The following is a 24,065-nucleotide window of genomic DNA, read 5'->3' as shown; positions in this document are numbered from 1 at the left end:
GCTCCCAAATGAGCCCCTTAGGATTGAAGCACTGCAAGGAAAAAGATTAACACAAAGTTTCCTATGTTAGGGCAATCAAACGTCACCAGTTCATACCTCGCAACTTCCATAACCAGCATGATTAGCGTTTCAATGTGTTTATGCCAGCCTCCTCAGCTGAATAGTGTGAATGTAAATGGATTTATGCTTCCCTTGAACGTTTGTAGGATCAGGGCCCCATTGGCTTGAAAGTTCCCATAGATTTCTTGCCCCCAGCTGATGGGTTTAGGGCTGAGCTATAGAAATAGTTTCCCTTGAAATCAATGGATATTACTTCCTAAAAGATACTGAGTCTTAAACGCAGTACCTGTACTGAACTGTATCAAGCTCCAAATGTACAGAAGTAGGTGTTTGTTCACCCACGAAGGCACTAAAGACCTACAAGCGAAGAAGCAGCCTTTTGTCTCATTTGTGGCATCATGTTTAATTTATGGCCCAGTCCTATAATTTCTTCCTCCAATTCAGAAAGGATTTCCAGTTAATTTCATATACACACAGGAATGCTGTCCGGCCCTGTGTTTTAAACGCTAACTATGGGGTCAGTGCTGAATTCAATAGGATTGTTTTATGGACAAATAAATAAGAGGAGGCTGCCCAAACTGGGTATGCACACCTTTTTAACAATATTATGCACACACATTTTACAAATAAATACAGCCTCATGATCCCTCTCTTCTACTATAAGGTAAGGCGTGTGAGTGAGTGAGATATATATTTGCCTTTCAAGTTCAGATACTCTCTGTGAGTTTGGTCACATTTGAAGTTCCTACACAGCACAAGCTGTGTTTTTCCACGCGTCAACTCTGTATATGTTCAGAAGGGGGCGTCGCGTGGTGGTGAGGGAGGGAGGATTTGAGTAAACCATATTACCAATCCCCAAGGACTGGCTTCGCGCACTGTCTTTCTTTCCTTAATGCACCTACACTGTAGGAACACAGGGCCTTCTATTCAATGAAGCACCTTTGCTAAGAACAGGACAAAAGAAAGCTGTGAGAAAAGCCTGTCACACCCCCACCCATAGCCACAGCACTAAGAATCGAAGCCAGGAAGGGTTCTACAAGGGGAAGGGCTGTTCTTGATCTGCTTTGCTTTCCCCATCCCCTGCAAAATTCCATTACTGAGCTTTTAAAAGGTTATTGGGTGTGCGTCCCTAGTCCGTGCCTCTCTCTCTGTGTGTATTAATGCATTGCTCCAGCCACCACTAAACTTTAAGATTGATCCCAAGACCTGAAAGGTGGACAAAGCCATTACATGTAAATCTTCTTTTCCAGAGGAAGATTCCAGAGAGAGAATACAACAGCAGACCAATGGAAAGAATTAAATAGGGGATCATTGAACAAGATCGAATCCAAGGATTCTGTTTTTTGGGGGGAGGGTTCTTTTGTGTGTGTGTGTGTGTGTGTGTGTGTGTGTGTGTTTGTATTTCAAGGGTTGTAGAACATCAGTAATTATTCAGTTTACCGGCAACGCCATATAGGGATTCCTCCTCCCCATCCCCAAACTATAGTTGCATTAAAACCCTAACATCCTAGACTAATTTACTCTCTTATCTTCTTGGAGGTTTTTTTAATTATAGGTATCACTGTGCTCCGAGGAATCCCACACTTTATAACATATTTTATACATCCACTTTTTTAAAAAGGGAAACGGTGAATATCTCTATATCTCTAAATGTTTCATTGGCTTATTGTGCGCACACCTTACTCTACGCTTGCTGGTTCCTCTACATTCGATAGTAAATCACCAACTAGAGGTTTGAACAATTTTATTTATTATCAGAAATCACATAATACATTCAATTTATCATCATCATCATCATCATCGTCATCATTGTGGAACAACTTTTTACATGACTATATAAAGCCAGGGAAACGTGCTATGACAGACATTTGCATAGGCCCTACATATAATAGCATGAGGTAAGAAACATTACATATGGACTATATTGCCGGCGATGCATATTTAACAACAGCAGAAAACTATACTAGAGAATAACAAGCGAAGAACCGAGCCACAGACACCGGGAACTGACACAAGACCAACAGAATTCACACAGAATAATACTTTCAGACTGCATTAAAGATAATATTGCATATATTTCAACTTCATTTTTTAAATTATCACTCCCCCCTTTAAAAATAATAATTGGAGCGGCAATTGAGAATTGTCTAGTGTATGTAGTTGCACTCCAAATATTCTCAAGGTTTAAGATTCTTGCTGGTGGGTTGTGTATTGTATTTCAAAGCGTAGAACTCCCTCCTTCACTGCAGATAGAAATCGCTCTCGGCATGTGAAATATTAACAAGACAGTCTCTCTCTCTCTCTCTCCCCCTCCCAGCTGACGGGTTTTAAATCCAACCCTGCGTTATGACATCGCTCTTTAAACGCTAAACGCCTGGTATGGCAACCACCAACATTCTTCAAAATGCAACCTTTTACTAGGCCAGTCAGTGAGTAACATATCACAGCTTTGCAAGAGGAGGCGACGGTAGCGAGGAACAAAGGACTGTGAACCTTTTGCTCTTCCTTTTTTAAAGTTAGTAAATCAAGTACAATTTTGATAAGTCTGGTGCCTCGAACATTACCCAGCACTTCCCACAAACCAAAGCTTCTTTAGATATTTATACAATATATCATGTTACACTTCGCCTGGATGAAGGTCCTAATTTTGACCGAAAATGCTTTTCTTTCTTTCTTAAAACAATCTTATTAACAAGAAAGCTGGGGCACAATGGATGATGACTGCGCTGTTGGCTTCCGTGATTTCAACCGGCTGCTCTGTCCAAAGGAAACAAGACACTGGCTGAAAAAGATGGAGTGGTGGTGGTAGAAGGTTCTCCAAGGTACCATTTTGGAGAAATAGGTAGGCTTCCTCCACATTTAGCCTCCTACTAACACCACAGACACCACACGCACCCTGCTCCTTCCACATAATTGGATGGATAGACAGACAGAAACTCACACACCCGCGCGAATCCATTGCACACCACTTTGAGTGGACACATATTACTTTCAAAGCCACTTATGGGAGGAGGCTGACTTCTTTTACAGGGGTCTAGAATTTGTAAAGCATGGTGGTCTTTCAGAAAGATGCTACTGGAGGGGGGCACTCAAACCTATGGATCTGTATTTTTGAGGGGGAATTGGATAAGGAGAAGGAATGTTGACATCGGCATTGGAAACAGACTTAGAGAAAAGGCTGCCAGAGGAAGGGGGGAGAGAGAGAGGTATTTTAAGGACTAGACTGCATACTTTGCAGCTCAGCTGGTAAAGTCAAAGCATTCCTGCCACCGGTCATGACCATGAACGCCGGGACAGAGAGCACGTGGTGACAACTGAGTCTGGCCCAGGAAAACGGTCCCTTTGTCATAAAATTAATCCCCCTCTGATATAAAACGAATGAAGCAAAGCTTGTCATAGCAAAACTCGGGTTTAGACCGTCTTGACCCGCTCATCCTACTTTGCTGTTGTGGCTCATTTCTCTCTCCTTCCGTCCCCCCACCCCGCCCCCGACTTTTTTAAAAAAAATAAAAATAAAAATAAAAATACAATTAGGAAACCAGCAGAGCAGAACGAGAACCTCAGTGGGAAAAGTCCCAGAAATATCAATGGAATTTATTCCCAAATCGAGCATTTAGGTGGTTGGGAGGCAGAAAAGAAATTCCTGTTAGATTACTTTCACCATTGCCGCCAACCTTCTCCCGTCCATGCAGTGAGTGGGATCACTGAAGGGTTTAAAGAATGCCCAAGCCTGGTAGGGCTATTAGGAAATCTGTTTGCGATAGGAGATGATCGACAAGGCAACCCGCTCTGTGCATTCCCTTCCTGCTCTGGGCTGCTCTAAAATACAAAGGAGAAGCGGCGGGGGTTCGATAGATGAATAGAAGTGTTAGGCAGAAATTACCGTATATCCCCCAAAGTAGAATGCTTGTGTGTGTATAAGTGTGGGGGTGAGGGATGAGGAACACCTCGTAAATGCTCAGAGTCGTCAGCTGCTGCCTATGAAAAATCAGGAATGAAAATGAGAGTGTGCCTCCGTGTGTGAGAAAGAGCGAGACAGCGCGTACACACATACGGATAATTCTTGATTTTTAAGGTAGAACAGCCGTGATTTTTAAAAGATAAATACCTCTTTAATTCAATGTGTAAGCAAATATGAGAAAGATTAAAAGAGGGGAAGATGGTAGTGGTGGTGATGATGAAGGCACATCACCATCATTTCGAAAACAGCAACCATGAAAGAAATCAGTTTTAATGCCAAATCTCTCTCTCATTCCCTCAGAAGGAGGGAAGCTATTAATAGCTTAATTAGCTCCAAGGGGCCGCCACTATAGTTGATGTATAAAAGGGGGCATCCCCCTCCCACCGCCCCTCACCACCATCTTGATCATCAATAAACACAATAGTATAATAAGCGGGACAAAGACCCCTTTAGCGAAGCTATTATCAAAACACAAATTGAAAATATTGTTAAGCATTCTATGGCGCTCATGGTGGGGAGGGGGGAGGGTGCCCAGGAGACACACAGGAGAGTAATGTAGGCAGCCGGCTGAACTAGGGCAAGGGACGCACAACACAATCCTATACAGGTCTACTCAGAAGTAAGCACCACTGCGTTCAATGGGACTAACCCCCAGGTCAGTCGGCATAGCACTGCAGCCGCAGCCTCTGAAAAAGGCTGGGTTTTATAATATGGTAACATGACAAATCATTCCTCACCTAAACGTGTGTTTGTATGACTGTATGGGCGTTTTGCAGCCCACTCCTATGTGTTGTTTACTTGAAAGTCATCCCACTTGGTGCAGTGGGGCTTTACTCCCAAGGAAGACTGCCAAAATGGCATCCTCAGAAAGGCAGGTGCTGGCCTGCCAATGAGAAAACCTGGGAGTGAATTCGACAAAATCCCATCTTCAGGTCGGTTTTTCCCCAGAACAGCCTCCGAATTAGCACCGAGATCCATTATTTCCTAAGCACAGGGGACGCCAGCTGCACATCGATGTGCCAAACATTGGACACCCTATCCTGCTAACCTATAGGTGTTGAACTCCGTTCTCCTCCCAACTTGCCTTGAAAATAAAACCTGGCAAACATAAAACACTGGCTCGCCGTTCGCCATAAGAATGGTTGCAGTTGATTTAAGATGAATGCCACATCCACTTAAGCTTTTACTCCAGAGAATGAAAAATTCCAATACACTAAGCCGATCATGTATATGCTACAGGATAGTGACTTTGCTTCCAAGAATACTGTCTAGCTGAGGACCGGGTTACCTACCAAACAAAGCCAAGGGCGAGGAAATCAAACCCTCTCCCCCCCCCGCCCCTTTCAACAAAACAGGGAGCCCTGTTGCTTAGAGTGGAAACCGTACCTGTGAATGCTTGCGCACGCATAATAAGGACGATAGTGTCGGACTGAAATTCACATTCAGAACATATTCGACAACACTGACAAATATTTGTTAACCATTTTAGAAAAGCCACGCTGATGGATGGAAGGGGTTCCTTTCTGGGTATTCACATTTGGGTCTTCCCCAACAGGTCCAGGAGCGGAAGAGAAGCATTTTCTCATACTCTCTCAATCACACACTTATGACGTATACATGCCTGCTGTTGGGCTTTTTGAAAAGAATACTGACTTTTGTCGGTTTGTTTTGATTTAGAATAAGAATAAAAATAAAAATAATCTAAACTGGCTATTCAAACCAGATCAGGTAAGAGTCCCGGGACCATAGTTGTGATGAAAGCTGGAGAGTCTCTGTGTTTTTACCGAATATGGACTTTACTTGTCTGAACTTTAAAAGAATGAAAGGGCTTGCTCTCTCAGGAGGAGTCTTTTCTTTTTCATGCGCCGGTTCTGGAACCAGATCTTCACCTGCTGGTCACTCAGGTTTAACCGATCTGAAAGCTCCCTTCTTCTTTGGCGAGTAATGAATTCATTGACCATAAACTCCCCTTCCAGCTCCGCTAGCTGTAGTTTGGAATAGGGTTTTCGCTTTTTCCGGGATCTTGTGTGCATCGGGTACCAGGGAGCACCTAAGAACAGCGTGATTGAAAGGAGATTTAACACACAGAGGAACAGAGAGGGAGAGACAGAGAGGAGAGAAATAAAGAGGGAGGGGGGAAAGCTTCAAAACTGGGGAATGCTTCCCACTCTTTTCTTTTACCCACCTTTCCATTGCCAGTTCAATAATAACGTGAGACAGATGTTTCTATACACAATGCATTAAGATGCTTTAGTTTGGAAGGAAAGGTGGAGGGTGTATGGGAAGAAGACTCTTACATCTGCATGTTAGGACTTCTGTATCATGAGTATCACATAAATCTTACATTGTAGGTTCTCCCAACTGCTCCGATTTAAAGAGACATCGGAGATAAAAGCTATCTAGGATTTTCTCTTGCACACACCATACCCTCTTCTGTTGGACTTTTGAAAAAGACGGAAACTTCTTCTTCTGAAAAATAAATAATCTAAGCTGGCTATTCAAACCCCAACATCTAAAAAGTCACAGGAACATCAGCAAGAATGAAGGCTAGCATTTCACAGTAGTTCTCTAGGAAGACCTCAAGGCACCAAATGACCTGGCATGGCTTAGAAATCCGGTTTGGGAGATGGAGATCTGAAGTTTGAGGACAAGCCTCAAGAGTCCCAATGGCAGATTCTGCAGAAGGAAGAACCACAGCTATCCAGAGACACTTCACAGGAGACAATAACCAACTGGTTCTTGTTCGTGGAAGTGTTGTTCACAAGAGGATCAGGCACATAACGTATGAGAGTTTTTTTTTAATGGTGCCTCAGTCAGCATTGGGTGGGGATATTCTTTTAAAACGCCTCCCCGGCTTTCTATGGGAAAAGGCTGGGATGGTGGGAAGACGAGAATGGGGTTTTGAAAACCAGTTTTTTAAAAAATGCTGGGCTTGGCATCCGTCTCAGAAAAGGTTTTTTCACTTAAAGTGGCTATTCTAAGGGGTGCAGATAATCCTTTTGCAGAGTCACTTTTGAAGTTTAGTCCTCCCTCCTGCCAGTCCTCCAGTCAGACTTCTGTGAAATCTTCAAAAGCACACACACACACACCTCCTTACATTTCATTTCTGTTGCAAAGTCTTCACGCACCCAGTGGCAAATGGTCCTGGAGGTAGCGTGCTTGTTCGAATGGGGGGGGTGGTGGAGAGAGAAAGAGAGAGAGGCATGGAAACCTGTCTGTCTATCTGGGCCATCGCGACCTCTTTTATGGGATATTTACATGTTTATAGGCTTTTCTTTTAAAAGAAGCACCACGTAATAAAGCGCGAGGCATTTGAGTGCTACCCCTAGTGGCCTCGGCACAAATAGACATGCTTCAGTGCCGGCTGCTAATTTCATGGAATTTATAACAGCAAGAGTCGCGAGCAGACTTTCTCAAGCGAGCGCGCGCGCGTAAAAGAGACAGAGAGAAATAAAATGAAAAATTAAAATAAAGGAGAGGCATTGCATAAATTCGATTTTCTTATTCTTTTTTTTTCCCTGGCCGCACGTTCTTACCCCCAGCGGAAAGATTGCTTCCTTGGTTGATAGTGGAAACCATTGTGGACGGCTCGCTGGTGGCGCCCTTATTGCCTTCATTGAGTAAGGAGGAGCTGGAGTCTGACTCCAAAGACTGACAAGAGGGGGGATCGTGGGACACCGCCTCAGTAGCCGGATAGTCAAATTTGCCGAAATTGCCGCTCATTCCATTGGGGATCCCCGATTCGAGGGGCATCAAGGCATTGTCCCTAACCCTCTCTTCCCTTTTGAGCGGCGCGTTCTCGGAGCACGCCTCCCTATAGTAGCACTTGCTCTCTTCCACTCTAGCTAGGTCGCAGGCTCTGCTGAAGGAAGGGTTAATAGACACGGGGCTGCTGAGATAGGGCTGGGGGTATCCGTTGCAGGGTTCTGAGGACGCCCAGGGCAAAGAACAGACATTGTCCCTTCTTGGGTAGGAGAGAGACGGTAAGCCGGGCAGCTGTCCTCCGGAGGCTCGGAAATTGGGGAAATAGAAGGTGTCTCCCGTATGGATGTTCACCAACGGTCCCACAAACCCAGGATTAAGGAGATTATGTTCGCCCATTTCCGCGGGCCTGACCAAGAGCTTCTAGTTTATTGCTATCTGACATTAAACATAGTTAAACCTAAAGGTCCACCCTATTGGTCCGCAGGGGTCACGTGGGAGCCAACTCGCGTTGGAGAAAGGGTACCACCCACCTTTAGCAATTTGACACAAAACAAAACATTAAGTTCTGCCTTTCGGTTTTTTATATGCTTTTAAAAAGAAAAATCATAAAACATTTTATAAAATATAACAAAGGGCTTTAAGCTTGAGAAATCCAAAGTACTGTTCAAAAGAGAGACACCCCCCTTCAAGAAATGACACCTTTCTTCCCCAGCTGCGTTCAGGGTCCCTTCAACAGCTGGCAAAATTAAGCAATTCTCATTAATTAGCTTCTTTATTAACTAAAACAGTTGAATTTACAATATCTCCCAATAAATTGCTATTAGATATTGTGTCATATAAAGTTTACAGGCTCTTTAAGGAGACGAATGAGTCCAACCGCAACAGGCTCATATTTACAGATGATAGGGTGAAAGAGTTTTTAAATCTCTCCAACCCTTCCACCTTTAACAGGGAGCAGGGGTTGCTTCTGTCTCTCCTTCCCCCAATCCTGTTTATTTATTTATTTATTAAAAAGCAAGCAAGCAAGCAAGCAAAGAGTCTTGAAATTAAAGCGTATTTGCGTTTGTTCTCTAGGGAAAAATGCAAATATAACCATTGCCCATTTCCCCTGGCTTTAAAATGGATGAATCTCCTCCTGAAAATGGGATTTATTAAACAAAGGAAATGTGGGCTTCGTTTTCTCCCCTCCGCTCACCTTAACAAAAAAAAAAAAGGAGGGGGGGGAGGAACACGACACATCGCCGGCCCTTCAAATAACACCAGTTCAACTTTAAAGGAACTGCGCTCTGAGCTACAGAAGGGAGGGAGGGGGGAGGGAGGGAGGGGACCCGAAAGAGTTGATTCTGTCGGAAAGACGACGGCTGGGGGCGTTCTCCACAGAAAGCCGATCCTGTCTCAGAGAGACCCAGCTTTGAGAAAGGAACCTTAAAAGGCAACCCGGACTGTGAAAGAATCAACCCTCAGCGCTATAGAGAACAAAGAGGAGGGAGATTATCTCATAGGAAAGGTGAAAATATTTATCAACACCCCCCCCCCCCGAAGAAGATCTGAGGAATTTTCTACTATGCTAACTTCCAAGACGACTGGATTCGACGGCAACTTACCGTAAATACTCATATATAAGTAAAAACCGATTAGCCAATGACATCAAGCCCCCCTGCACAGCGCCCCAAATAAGCAAGCCAAAATGAGAAATGAAAAGCTATACACCTTAACAACAACAACAAAAACCCGCCACCCTGCTATTTTGATGTACACAAATCCAGAATTACTGAAATCCCTCAGAATACATTACCCTGGACTTCCTTTACATTATTGGCTACTCCCCCTCCGCCCGACACGCTCGATACTTTAGCTCTCCCAGCTATGTAGGAAGGAGGGAAATCACGTGTTAATCAAATAAACACTTTTATTTCCTAGTTCTGTTAAAGGGGCAGCTCCCTAATATTCCAAATTTCCCTTGCAATGTGCTCCTTCTATAACTATAGGCATCGTCTCCGGCAGATACACCCCTTAATGTAAAAGCTGTATGTCCAGTTGAGCTCTGTTAATCCGTCATTACTTAAGGTTAGTACTTTCAAAAAAAATATTTTCCAGGTACAACAGAACAGTTTCTTGTACTTCGTGGTTTAAACGGAGATAAATGGAGATCATTTGCATCTCTTAACGGTTATCCACAATATATGGAGAAAACAATATATGATCGCTGTAGACAGCTATAAATTTGGATATATATATATTTTAAAATAGTTCTTGGTTTTAACCTTTCTAGTTTACATAGTCTAGAAGACTTTGTGGCTTTGTTCTCTTACCGATACCGGCACAGTAACTGTACAACGTCTCTCGGAGACGTTTTAATCCTCCTTTCATGCGCTCTGCAGTAACAGCGAGAGGTAGACAACCTTTGCAGACGTACAGGAATTTTCCATCCAGGAAAGTCAGAGGGGTAATACAATACAAAGAGCAACATTAAATTGCTCTTGTTGGCAGAAACTCTAGAAACATTTGAAGATCGACAATAAAATCGGTACTATCTATTGGTCTAAGCTGTCCGTGGGTTTCCAACCCTAGCCACCGTTTTAATTTTCACTGAATTCCATGAGACTGAAACCGCTTAACTGTGTCAGCGTTGCAGCCCATATCATCAAGAAAACAGGTTCACAGGTACATAGCGTGAAACATTAATGTATTTCTGGTCAATTGGACAATGATAAACCTTTATTATTTTTATTTTATCCCCCCCCCCCGCCTCATTGCACATTTTGCTGTGGCTCACGCTGGAATAAATGATGTCGCAGGTCCAAAAAGAGACAAGATGCAGAGGGGGAGAGAAAACTCAGTGATCGTGCTAAAAGACCCCCGCTTTCTGTAATTATCTATTACCAATAAGGACGACCATTTCGGTAATATTAATATGATCATTGTCTGTTGAAAATCCAGCTTAATTTACAGCAAGAGAATGTAATTACTTTACTGCCGTCCTTAAAATAAAACATTCTAAAGACTCGGCTAAGGTTTCCCCATGAATAATTTATATTACAAACTTAAGATGGGGGGAATTCATGATTTTGGAGAGAAATACTCCTTTTCATGAGGGATTCAGAGATGATGTTTTGTAAGGGGACCCAGCCCCACACGTTTTTTCTGTATACATCTGATTTTTTTAAACCCAACAAAGATCCCTACTCGCCCTCTCCAGAAAAAAAAAAAAAAAAAACACAGACAACAGCAGTAGCAGATATTGGGAAATAACAACAACAACAAGGCCTGAAATGTACCATGAAGGTATGATGGGCGTTGGAGAAAATCTTCAAAATCCCCACCTTCCACACATGCATGGTCTTTGGAGGTGCCTGCCTTTGATCTAAAGACATTTGGATATTGCTACAGAACTAGTGGAGCGCTCCCTTAATGCTTCTTTGAAAATGGGGCGTCCAGAGCAAGTCAAATCCGAGCCGAGATGGTGTTTGAGCCAGTTCAAGGTCACTGTCTAGTGTATTAAATGGGCTCTACATCTTATGCAAATAGCTGTCTTGAAAGAACACCAGCTATTGCAAGAAAGAGAAAAGCCCCTCACTGGGGGGGGGGGGGCAGCTAGCTCTTCACCGTCGACTTTTTCCAAAGCTTTGTTTTATGCTATCTTCAGCATCTCTAAGATGTGCAATAAAGCATATTAACTTCCCACCCCCCGCCCTCTCTCTCAACTTTTCACTTTCCTTACTTGTAGGTCTCTGCTTCCAACAGCTCTTTACCATCGCATAAACTTTTCCCTATTAAAAACACACACAATAACTTCACATAGTGCCATCCAGTAGACGATTCCACATCAAGTTATTTAAAATCACTTTTTTAAAAAAGGGACTTTGGAAAACCTGTTAGTTTGCTGCAAGAAAATAATCTGAAAACCTTCTAGTGGAAAATTCCTTTCCTCGAAATTAAAAGCATGCTGCATTCTATTCCCTCCCTCCGTCCCTCCCTTTTAACACCCAATTGACATAGTCGCAAATTCTCTTTTAGGAGTATGTTTCCAGGCAGAAAACAAAAACAGAACCCAACTGCATTCCTAATTTAACTGAATGACATTGCATGTCATTTGTTCTATCCTTGGAATTTTTCGTTTTGGGGGCTAACAGAATATATTTATTAAAAGTGGTCTCCAAAGATTGGATATGACCACTAATGGTTCCAGAAATTATCCTACCTGAATGTGAAAGCTCAATAATTCAAATTGGACATTTCTTATGAAATGCAGAAGAGTGGGAAAAGATGAAAGGGGATTAACAGAATGGAATATATAAAGCAAAAAATGCAGAAAGTGTGAACCCTTTTGAAAACAGGGGTCATCTGTGCTGTTGTTTAGTTTACACACACACACACATGGGTTTTGCATGGGCTTTGATTAAGAAATCAGATTAGAAATTTAGAAATTCCGTCGAATTAGAGTCTCTCTATGTGCACTCAAGAGTTAAATGCTTATGATGCAGCTACATTTTCCCCAACACTGCCAGCAGAGGCTATCATTCTCCTGTTGGATTTATGTAACCCACTGCCTGTATCTTCAGTACAGCCAAAGTATACTGCTAAGAAGGAGAAGACAGAATAATGCTATGAGTTTTCTTTGTCTGGAGGGATACATAACTATATCTCTATATCCTCCTGGCTTATTGTGGCATGAGCTTTTATGGAGCAGCCCGTTAAACTGATAAATTAAATGTATCCATTTAATTATAAACATATGGAAATAAATCTCATTGCTTTCAATGGGGCTTGCTCCCAAGCCAAAAGCTTTGGATCTCACTATCCGAAAGTTCTCTCAAACCTATGCTAGATGGCTACAAATAAAACAATCAACAAGGAAGCTCTTTCTGTTTCTTTCTCTGTCATAGATCTATGATAGGTCTGTCATAGTCAAACCCATAACAACAACTTCTCAAGTTGGTATGAGATATTTACACTGGAAACCCCTGTATACAAACTGTACTTCGGAACTGCTCTCAGCTCCCTGCCTCCCAGGATAACATACTTGCATCAAACTCTGTGTGACTGTAAACATCTATAAACACCATAATGTCCAGTGTGTATGTGTTTTCTATATGAAACAAATCACCTCACTTTACCGGTAGGGTGTGCATTCCCCCCCCCACACACACACACACTTTTTTGGTGTAGTTAATATAACTATTCTAAAGGTAATTTCCCTGACTGAAGGTAGCAAGGAAGGAATATGGTGAAAAGTACAACAGTTTAGCAACGTACCTCAACATATAACTCAGTGGTGTGAGATCAAGTTTTCCCTCCCTCCATATAAGCAGCGACATTAAAAACTTTTTAAAACAAACAAACAAAAAATCTTCAAGTGCAAGTGATACATAAGTAGGAAATGGAAGAAAGAGAGGGAGCCTTTTACTATAAAGGGCCGTAGTTGAGATGCTCCTCAAAGCACTTGATACAAAGGAAAGAAAAGGCTAAACCTGGGAGGCTTCCTTTTCATGCCTTTACTGTTGGTCATTAGGCTGTCTGTCTAGACGGGAAATGACACCTTGTTTATCTGTAAACAGAAACAAGGGACTCTAGGAAAAGATCGACTTCTAAGTTGTTCCTAGACTTCTAAGTTGTTGAGCATTATGCACAAAGCTCGTGATGTCAAGGTCAAATAGGCCGCATAGTCACGGTCAAGGCCAGTGATGTCATGGCGTTCTCACCCAACATCAACTAACTTGCTTAGCACAAGTTGGAAGTTCCCTGTGTATTTGGGGGCCAAGTGGAAACAAGAGGAAAAACAAGGCTGCCTTCTATGTCCAAAATTCACTGCCAAACCGTCCCTTCTTCAAAGGTTGAGAATTCTGGGTGCAAGTATGCTAATTAGATTACAAACAGGTGCCGGGCCCACAGTACTGGCCAATTTACTGGCAGGTTTGTCCAAAACGAGGCTTTACATTTTACAATGTATTTACATCTTCCTTCTCCTCCCCGATTCTGTCTTCCCAAAGATCTTGAAGATGGGAAAGACACAAAAGCTTCTTTATGATCGCAGAAGCTTGTTAAGGTTTAAAGAAGGAAGGAGGACTAGAGGAAGTGAGCTTTATATAGCCCTGAGAAATGTAATGGTGGAAATAATGGACCTAAGAAGGTATCATAGGAAGATACCAGAAATCTTTTGATTCCCTCCAACCACTGTCTTTACGGTATCTCCTTTATTAGGGGGAAGGTTGGATGGATAGATAGATAGAGACAAACAAGCAGAAGCACAGACATATATACACATAGAGGTGTATGTGTGTGCAGAAGCTTTCTTAAAAGCACATTTAAGATTATTATGAAGTTTCTTCATTTGTGTGAATTCTCATTAGATGTCCACATTCCATTGAAGTCAACAGCTAAGGTGCCACTAGTCTTAATTATTCTTGAAGGCACTCCACCACTGTCAAAAGGAGTTGTTTCTGGCCTCAGCTAGCCATTGCTCACTTATCCACAACTGTCCTTTGGATTGTGACCCTTAGGATGCCTAGGAAGTGAAGTTTGTTCTGGTGTAATTCAAAACAACCACAGCACCTTAAAAGACCTTGTTGCTCAAGCCCTCTGTAGACCCCACTTCAGGAGATGTTTAGCAAGGGTCACCTAAGTTGCTATATATACTAAAGATGGTTTTACAGGGATGGGGAAGCGAGTTTTCCAAAGTGGACCCTGAAAAGCCAACAAAACTTGAGCATTGTACAAGGCACAACACCTTTCAGTGCAGAGCACAGATTTACTTAAAGTAAAACAATTGTGTATGTGTGAGTGAGAGTGAGTGAGTGACTTAGAGAGAGGGATAGTATCATTTGGGAGAAAGGGTGGGATATAAATTTAATAAAAAATAAATAAATAAAGTTCAGCTAATATGGGATGAGAGTGACATGGACGAGTACATGGAGGATCTGATTCCCATATAGGAGATGCTATTGAATGGTCTGGAAGATGCCAATAGTCCTCTTCTGGCTGTAACATCTGGAATTATTATGAACTCTGGTAGATCAATGAAACTTCTTCACAACCAGCCTGGGTCGAACTGATGGTGGCCCAGGTTTGAGTGAGGTAGGATGGAAAGAGTTGCCATCATGCCTAGTTGCATAGATCCCAGCCCGGTGATGTTTCTCTGTGGCCTTTACTACTCAACCCAAAGCAACCTCCACAACAAGATCCCAAGCTAAGCAAGTGGACTTGCCACCATGCTAGTCAGTGAAGTTTGTAGGTTTGGAACCTGATCTTCAACATACTTATGTGAAAGTAAGGTGCCTTGAAATATATGGACGAAATCAATGTTAAAGCACACCACATGAATTGAAACCAATGTTAAAGGGCACCATGCAGAGCCTAAAGTTACAAGCCTATGCATACTTAGCTGGTAGTAAGCCTCACTGAAATCACTGGAGATTTATTTCCAAGTAAACATGCAGAGAATTGGGTTGCTTATTAATTCAATCAATGGGGCTAAACTCCCAGTTGAACATGCAAATCTCATTTACTTTGAAGGGATTTAGGCTCCATATTTCCTTTGGATTGCACTCAGAGTTTGAAAAATGAGGTGGAAACTGATTCTTCTATTAGAAAAACCAAGGCTGCAATCCCATACACTCACCTGGGACTCAGTGGCTCTTACTTCTGAGCAAACATGGCTAGGATATCGCTGCAAATCAGCTTCACTCAAACAGCTCTGCTTTGCTTCTCTGTGGGCAGAACTTTGTATTGTCACCTCATTTCTCCTCTTCCTCCTATTAACTTCAGAAGGCCTTTATTTTTGGAGATTGGTGGGCGAGGATAGTAGAGCTATTAAATATTTCACCCAGGTTCCCCTTTTTTAGAAGCTCAGAGAAACTAAGAGTCATGTTCAACATCAGTCTCACGGAAGTTTTGCATTTTGTGTATTTTAAAAAAATCTTACACTTTCTACACCCTTTCCCAGTTTACACTCTTTATTTGGTGATTGATATTGTCATTCAGTCAGACAGCAATTTCTTTTAGAAAGAAGAACGAGCCAACAAAACAAAACAAAAACCCCAATAGTAAACAATCAAACCTATAACTTGGGAGTAACGAGCAATTCTTATACACATAACCTTATTAAATTGGAATCCATGGATATACAGTCCAATTCACAGAATAGCTAAAGCAAAAAAAATTGGATCTGAGTCGATATTTGTGGGACTGAAGAGAAAATGGAATCCCTAGTCTCTCAATATCTTGCCTTAAAGGGGTTGAGAATTTAACTGCTATTCTGCCTGAAAGCATTAATGATTTTAGAGCACATCTTCATCCCATGGAAGTGCATTTAAGCCTAACCCGAAAGGCATTAGGTAAATGTTCACTCCACTAAAAACAACTGGCTTGCTCTTAAGTCACCACGTTTAGAATGTGTCTGCATGCACGATGAGTAGATCCGACTGCTTAGGCTAAGGGGTCCCAAATCCACATTATTTCAAAATCAATGGGTCTTGCTTGTAAATAATGGGCAGGACCCACTTTAGCTAAGCACAGCAAAGTTCTCATGAAACAGGAGTTTTAAGGGCATTCCATTGGAATAAAAGAGAACTTTTCGATCAATATATTTAATTAGAGGCATGGGTTTGGGGGAAGAGTGAGAAATAATGGAACTTCAGAAAGTGAAAGCTGCAATTAAAATATTCTCCCTGTTACCTACCCCATAGAAAGACCCTACAATAAGAGCTTTTTGTCCATGTCCAAGGGCCATAATTGACTAATCTGGGCCAGACGGGACTAAATTCCATCTGAGGAGAGTCATGGTTTTCTATCTTAATCGGACTTGACTTGAATATCTTCAGATCTCCCAAATTCATGCCTGCCCACATATTTCCAAGTTTTTTATTATCATTATCAAACCCCACATCCCAACTGAGTTTAGGAAACTTGAACCGATCTATTTTTCATTTTCTACCTGGGGTTAAAAAACAGCAGCCCCAAAAGCAACTCGGATGAATAGCGTCTATGTTTAAGAGGAGAAGGGTTTGTCCACTGCATGTCTTTTGGAAGCCAGAAAGAGGAGGGGCTGTCTTAAGAGTACTTCAACACGGTATACCAAGAACACTAAACTGAGGGTCGATCTCAGACATTTAGAACTTCACAGCGGATCGAATTATTCTTAATTTAGGACCTATCTGAAGACATCTGATTTTAGTGGAGAGGAACTGAGAATTCAGCCGTTTTCTATTGGCCGTCTTTAATTGGGGGGGGGACTCCATAAAATAGTAGACAATAATCTACTATTGAGTATATGCGATAAGGTTCTGATCATTGGTGGGCATCGGTGCCCCTGCTGTGTGCTGGTGGAAGGGTTCTTAGGTTGGCCCTAATCTACAGAAAGTTAAGCGCCTCATGCCTCCATCCCTTGGACATTTCCTTGGGAATACACTTCACTGATATTCGTCCAGCTTTCTTGGAAGTAGATAGATTTAGAACTGGAGCGCAACAAGTCCCTTAAGAATCCGGCAGAATTAGAGGAGCTTGATCCCCAGAGATTTTTAAGGAGATCGAAAAGCACGCATAGCAATTGACTGAACTGTGGCCAGGAGGGGAAACCTTTCAAAAGCATCCTAGAATATATTTAAAAGGCACTCGAATCTACCTATCCGCCCAGACTTGCTTATCAGCGACTGAATACTCTTAGGAGCGCTTGGACAGGGAGGACATGGATTATTCTATAGGCACTTGACATACGTAAAATCAGATTGGTTTAGCCTACATCACTTTCAAAGAGTCTGTTGCTGACAATTTTATGATGTAATTAGCTGGAACAAATATTAAGGAAGATAGGTTTTGCCTAAGGAAACAAAATTACCGCGACAGAGTTGAGGGGTTGGGTACTCGAGAGTCAAGGCACACTTAGGAATCGGGACCTTTACAGTTCGACCTTGTGCGTTCTCGGGCGTAATTCCCACTGAATTCAATGGGGCTTATTCCCAAGCAAAAAGGGAGAAAACCGTAGCCTTCCTGCTGAGAGCTACTGGTTGCGATCCTATATACACTACCCTGGGAGCAAGTCTCATTGAGCTCAGTGGCACTTACTTCTGAGTAGGCTGCATGCCTCTTGTTTATTTGGAAGTCCGACTCAGCATCTTAAACTGGGCTTACTTTGGACTAAGGATGCCCAGGCCTACAACAGGCCTAAAGCGACACCAGTTGAATTTGCTGAAGCAAAGGAGAACTTTTAAAATATAGATTTTTGAGGCAGGGCAAGGTCGGGTGGGTTACAGGTCCTTCAGCAAAGTAATTTCCCATGAGGAGAGGGAGTTAAATGCCAGATTCGCCTGCTGTAGCACCTCTTGATGAGGTGTGCTGCTGTTCCATCTGCACGTGGCTTCTTTTTCTTTCCTATTTCCCTTCTCCCCGGTTCTCTGTTTGGAGCAGACCTCGCAAGTTTCCACACAGCCCACATTGCAGTCAATGCCTCTTATGAGCATTGCTCAGACATCTACATTAGTTTTCTCTCTTTTTCACGCCATTCGGTGACAAATGTTCTCATCACCTCAGCTTGATCTCAGTAGGCTTCTGTTGGCTGTACATGGGAGTAAGCTAGCTAGGATCCTTATGGAATTCATTCATACTTGAATAAATAAATAAGCAACCTGGGTTGAAGAACCGACCCGGTATGGGCTGCAGTCCTTCTCCATGATTTCCTCCTTGAGTAGTCCTATTAACTCCAATGGAAAGGGAGCAATCTGAGCTTTCAGTGCCCCTCTTTGATAAGTGGGATGGAATTGCAGATCAGTCTGCATATATCTGAACCTTCCTTAAAAGGGGACTATATCATCAACTCCCTGCACCACCCTCGTTTCCAGACATAAGGTGAATCAGCCATACCAGTTTTCCAAGGCAGAGAAGAGGAGGGGGGAAGAAAGAGAGAGATTTATTTTTAAGAAATGTATTCAGCATTCAGTACATATCATTAGGACACCACATTATATACATATACAAGACATTTTTTTAAAAAAATGGATTGCTTTAACATGGCGAAAGAACACTGACTCCTCTTAGCGACTGATAATAGGGGGGGTAGAGTGAAAAACACATCAGAGCCACATTGTGCACTTTCCATACTGTCGATGGAGAATAAACACTCCAGTTTTTTTGGAGGAAACATACAACAACAACTCAACCCAGTGAGAAGATATTACAGAAAATCAAAATAATAACAATAATAATTAAGGGCATGATCCTACCAAAGTTAAGCACTTTGAAATCCCATTTATGTCCATGTCTTATTTCCCCCTATCAAAATCAAGCGGATCTGGAAGTTACTATCGTCGGCTGGATCGTGCCCTAGGAATTACATAGCCGGTCTCACTTTAAATGCAGGAGCGACTTAAAATTATTGGCATGTAACAGACCAAAATCAGGAAAACAGCAACAACAAAACATTCAGGGTAGCAGCCTTATTTTTTTTCCATTCATATTTTTAGGTCCACGTTAAAAAACCCCAAAAGAAATTTAGGATTTCTTTACTGGAATCACTGTCAATAGGTTCTGTATATATACATATATCTATATATTTATTTAATTTTAATTATTATTATTTACATCAGAGACAGAAACTGCCAAAGAAATGGAAAATCTTTGATAAGCTGCAAGGGGAGAGGGCTGGAGCTACAAAATAATATTCAGAATCCCTGCGTGGCAAATCTACATATTGTGTATGCGTTTTCCCCCTCCCCTTTTCTCTCCTCCTCCTCCCCCTCCTCTTGTTAAATGTGCACATTTAAAACCATATCAAAATGAATATTTAAGAAGGGAGACGGGATTCACAGTTCAAGACGGCAATGCATGGACAGAATAAACCAAAGATGGAGGTTTAAACCCCCCCCCGGGGGTTTAAATAATCAAACTATTGAAAGAGTTGGAATGCGGGTTCTTATTTATACAAATTTACCAGATAAATATTTGTATCTTTGTTTGCTTCTCTCCTCCTTTTGATTTTTTCTTTATATTTTTAATTATCTCCCTCCCTCCCCAATTCGGAGAGATTTCTTTGTCAGGTAGCGTGAAGGTGAGGTGTCTTAGATTTACTAACGACTTTTTTCTCCTTCACCCTGCGGTTCTGAAACCAGATAGTGACCTGGCGCTCGGAAAGATTAGTGGTCGCTGAAATCCGTCTTCGCTTCTCTTTGGTAATGAACTTGCTGGCGCCGTACTCCTTTTCTAACTCCTTCAGCTGGATTTTCGTGTAGGGGACTCTTTTCTTTCGCCCCCTACGGTAGCTGCTCACTTCTGGCTGAAGAGGGACCACATCTGTAAAGATGAGGAGAACAGGAAAGAAAAAGCGAGAGGGAGGGAGGGAGGGAGGGAGGGAGAGAGAGAGAGAGAGAACGTGGAAGAAGGAGAGAGAGAGAGAGAGAGAGAGAGAGAGAGAAGGAGAAGGGGGAGAGAGGGTGTATGTTACATCAAACAGCATCTTGTAAACTAACTGAAGAGGGCCTCTACCAGGCATTATAGAGAAGGCGGAAAGAAAAATAAAGAGGAGTGTGTATGTGTGTGGGAAAAGGAAATATTTCAGAGGGAGAGGGGAAAATGTGAAGAGGGGGAAGGGGAAAGAACGAGGGGCGGGAAGAGGGGGAGGCGAGGCAGGGACCGGGGTGGGTCTGGCTGGCTGGCTGAGCAAGGTATTAATATATTAGCATGGGGCTAAGGGCCACACTTCCAGGCGATATTTGTCAGATATAAAGAAGGAGCACCAAGTCACAGATAAGGCATCTCGCAAGCACAGCACCCTCATGTTAACGTCAAAATTAGTAAAACTGGAGACAGAATCCAACCTTCAGCGCCCCACTCCCCTTCAAAGCATCCAGTGAGTTTTCCTCTCTCGCTTTAGAGACAGATCCGTTGAGAGCCTGGGCGACCTCATTAATTGTGCTGGCTTGTGGAATCAGCGTACAGGACCACAGCATTGGGAAAAACAACAACCGTGTGTGTGTCATTCTAGACGCTCCAGAGTGATTGATCTATGCCATGTAAGGACCATCGGCAAGCTTGAGGGACCTTGGATTAGGCTTTCTACTTCCTTCGTCGCTTATGGTAGATACATTAAAGGAAGTAAAAAGCCCCAACGGCTTTCTTGACGGTATCCGAAACGTTACCCAGCTACCCTAGTCCAGAATAGATTCGAGAATCAATGAATTCTCATCGCCCTTAATGCATTCAGTCTTCGTCTTAATAGCCCCTTATGCTAAGGCTGTCCATTGCTAGTCTTCATGATTAACTGTGATCACTTGCACATCCTCTCACCCCCCCAGTCTACCTCCTCAAGGATCCTTGAACTAAAGATGAAGACTTAAGACTGGATGTGAAATAAGAGTGATTGTCGTAATAATATTGCTACCACTAATAATATAAACACTAAAGAGGTGGGAGGGTCTCTCTCCAAGCAAAGCGAGAATCTCTCCGGTTATCCCAGCCGCTGTGTTCCACAACAGAGAAGAAACACCCTGAATCGTTTTTGAAAGCCTGCTTCTCTAACATTTGGGACTGGACGATCTCTCCTCCTATCTAGGTAACCTTTTCTGGGAATTCTATTCAGGCCCAGGGATAGAGCAGCAAGACAAAATCGTGGTTCGCACTATGCGAGCGCACACAGAGTCAGACAGACACCCCTTCGTGTCTTTGAATGTGTGGGACTTCATCATGTTATCAGGCCTATACAAAAATCGGATAAGAATAAAGGAAGACGTGTTGGGAAGGGAGAAGAGGAGAGGCCTCCATTCACAACGTCTTCCACCTTCCTTCCAAACAGCAGCAGCTTGTGGAGCAGGTCATTCCAACCTCAGTTATATTTCATCCAGGCGGGAGAAAACAATCCGAGAAGGGGAAACCTCCTCTCTCACATCACTGGATCTCATGCTAGGAAATCCCAAGGACCTGACCCTCCCCACCACCACCCTCCCCTAAGGAATCTTCAATGTCTTCTTACTGTGGCATTTAAAAAAAGGGGTTGGGGGGCTTTTTCGCTACCATCGACCTTTCCAAGCTCAGACACCAATATGTGACCGCTACACAGTTAAGATCTAGACAGGCCTCCTCTCCCACACTCCCTAAACTCCAATGCCTCTTCCTATAGGAAAGGAAAGCCCATCATGCAACGCATTGTGCAGGCATTGTTGGCAAGCCCTGTCTTATCTGATGGGTCATTCCCCACTCTCCAGTATTACTAAGATCAATGTGTGTATGTGTCCACCTCCGTATTTATTTCCCCTGCTACGTTATCTTAATCTCTTCGCTCCAATCCATCCATTCGGATCACCAAGAGGGGCCTGTATATTGATTGCACGGTGGGGACACCGAGAGCAAAGGAGACATTCGTTGGTCTTCCGTCTCTCCCTCCCTGCCTCCCTCCCCTCAGTGGCAAGGCAATAAAATAAGCCCGAAGCACTCCAGCTATCAGGGTTAGTCGCAGGCTGTCACTCATTCCAGATTTCTAACCAGAGGCGAAAGCATCGTCCTATTTCTCTTTCTCTCCCCGCTCCTCTTACAAGACCCATTTGTAAGATTCATGTCACTTGACAGCTACTTCTGCGATTGCAATATGATTTACTGTACCTTTCCGAAGAGCCCGGCCTTTCTAGTAAGGCAAGAAGGAAGGTGGGAAGGAGGGAGGGAGATGCTAACTCTTACTGTGTTCAGAAATCTAATTTAAAATATTCAAAATTTTAAAAAAGGATCAGAGAAAAAGATGGAAATCCAAGTAAATGAGCCAACAGAGGGAGGGAAGGAGGGGCACACACCTACGAGTGCAAATTGCCAAACTGGCTGTGCAAGCAGCCTGGAGCTCCAAGGTATGTAACTGGATTTGAAACCCGGTCGCTTTGACTTCCCTTCTTCCCTGCAGGTGCCCATGCAAGCGTTCCAAAGCCAATTCTGCTTGGGCGGTTAAGGTTAGAGCATATGCACGCGATCATGCAGGAGCACAAAGAGCAGAAGTCGATCTCAGAGTACCCTACCTGGGAAAGGTGATTTCCAGAGATGGGTAGACTGTGACTGCTCTTTCGAGCAATAGACCTGCCCGTCCCAGCCATTGGAAAGAGCCCAGTGTTGGTACCCTTCCATGGGAAGCAGTGCGTCGTGTCTTGGCTCTGGGTGGCCACTGATACCTGGAACTACCGATACGTCCAAATAACCAGGAACCGCCTGGTAGGAGCTGGCAAAGCTCGGGTAAAAAGCAAATTCTTTGGCCCTTGAGGATAGTTCTTCGCTGGGGAGGGAGCCGGTAGGCTCGGGATATTTTTCGGCTGGGTGGTAAGAACAAGGTTTCTGTTGTAAGTTCATGTTGTGGGAATGGGATAATCGGCATCCGTAGTAGCTGCCTCCAAAAGGATAGCCATAGCCCAAGGTGGCGTTGGAGGAAGCTGGTGGCGCGGGGCACTGCCGGGTGGCATCTGGAGCAGGTATATCCGTGTAGACAGAACCCTGGTGAGTCCCAATGGTGCTGGAATGACGACCCAATACCGGGTGAGTGATTAAATCCCTGCAGTGGCTCGCTGGGCAGTTCCCACTTAGCCCTTCCATTGCTGGGATTTTATTCTGATTATTTTCATTCGGGTTCTCCTCATACACGTACATGAAGGTATCCGCCCAGCGTGGATGCAAGATCAGTGAAGTCGTCATATCATGGTCTGCCCGAGCTTTTTAAAACTCGACTTCCCAAAGAGAGACACCTAATTTCCCCCAACATAGTGTTTACGCAGGAGCATGCGCAGAGGCGACGGGATGGGTCCGGTCCATTAAGAAATCAGCCGGACCACGTGACCTGTAAATAGTTCTCGCTGCAGTTAGCCAGGCCACGTGATCCTCCGGCGGCCCTATCACTTTATCCCTCTTGGCTTTGAGCAGAGAACTGTGAGCTCCCGTTGGATACTTACCCATAACGGAAACAAAAATCCTTAAAGGCAACGAGACGTCCATTGATTGTAAAGAGAGTAAGGAAATAAATAAGGGGACTGTGGGGGCTTAATATTTGGCCGATACAAAGAGATTGGGATTTGCCATACTGGAAGCCGTGAAAAATCCTCAGCGCTAAATATAAAGCTAATGATTGGAATAATGTCTTTAAGCAAGCCCTCTCGCTAAATAGTATTGATCAGGAGTTTGGTTCTTTATATACTCATGAACGGCTGAAGGACAGAGATGGCTGGGCGCTGAAACGAGAAAAAAACCTAGAAATTGTAATACCAAGGGGAATGATGTACAGGAAGGTGGTAGGTAGGAGCCAGTTTATCTGATAAAGAAAAAATATTGGCAATCTGATGAGGGGAACCGAAAATGTTAGACCCTCCGATTTTAGAAGAGTATTAGGAACCAA

General features: G+C 43.2%; 2 protein-coding genes across 4 annotated transcripts; both read right to left on the bottom strand.

Annotated features, from left to right (window-relative positions):
• Window positions 1-1,814: 1,814 nt before the first annotated feature.
• On the bottom strand, window positions 1,815-9,390 carry HOXC12 (homeobox C12). Of its 3 annotated transcripts, none has more exons than XR_009761203.1 (4): window positions 9,331-9,390; window positions 7,558-8,256; window positions 5,408-6,071; window positions 1,815-2,817 (listed from the first exon to the last, which is right to left on the bottom strand). XR_009761203.1 is itself a non-coding variant. In XM_061615084.1 (3 exons), exons 2-3 carry the CDS (start codon window positions 8,120-8,122, stop codon window positions 5,833-5,835), a joined length of 804 nt encoding a protein of 267 aa, XP_061471068.1. In that variant the 5' UTR covers window positions 8,123-8,256; window positions 9,331-9,390; the 3' UTR covers window positions 1,815-5,832. The 3 variants fall into 3 exon arrangements, 1 of the variants encoding a protein (XP_061471068.1); XR_009761204.1 differs by having other exon boundaries at window positions 1,815-2,812; XM_061615084.1 differs by having other exon boundaries at window positions 1,815-6,071.
• Window positions 9,391-18,603: 9,213 nt separating this feature from the next.
• On the bottom strand, window positions 18,604-23,502 carry HOXC13 (homeobox C13). The gene is made up of 2 exons (XM_061621724.1): window positions 22,708-23,502; window positions 18,604-20,005 (listed from the first exon to the last, which is right to left on the bottom strand). The coding sequence occupies exons 1-2, from the start codon at window positions 23,369-23,371 to the stop codon at window positions 19,749-19,751; spliced, it is 921 nt and encodes a 306-aa protein (XP_061477708.1). The 5' UTR covers window positions 23,372-23,502; the 3' UTR covers window positions 18,604-19,748.
• Between the last annotated feature and the right edge of the window lie 563 nt (window positions 23,503-24,065).

This window comes from Rhineura floridana, chromosome 3, assembly GCF_030035675.1.
Source record: "Rhineura floridana isolate rRhiFlo1 chromosome 3, rRhiFlo1.hap2, whole genome shotgun sequence".
NCBI lineage: Eukaryota > Metazoa > Chordata > Lepidosauria > Squamata > Rhineuridae > Rhineura > Rhineura floridana.
Note: the sequence above shows the minus strand (reverse complement) of the source record. Positions and strands in the feature narration are given on the sequence as shown.

What these genes read in the sequence shown, in the direction of transcription:
- HOXC12 (XM_061615084.1), bottom strand. Translation starts at nt 8,122, where the DNA reads ATGGGCGAACATAATCTCCTTAATCCTGGGTTTGTGGGACCGTTGGTG. An exon ending in AAGCAATCTTTCCGCTGGGG is followed by an intron (nt 6,072 to 7,557) that starts GTAAGAACGTGC and finishes CGCTGTTCTTAG; the next exon opens with GTGCTCCCTGGTACCCGATG.
- HOXC13 (XM_061621724.1), bottom strand. Translation starts at nt 23,371, where the DNA reads ATGACGACTTCACTGATCTTGCATCCACGCTGGGCGGATACCTTCATG. An exon ending in CTGGAAATCACCTTTCCCAG is followed by an intron (nt 20,006 to 22,707) that starts GTAGGGTACTCT and finishes TCATCTTTACAG; the next exon opens with ATGTGGTCCCTCTTCAGCCA.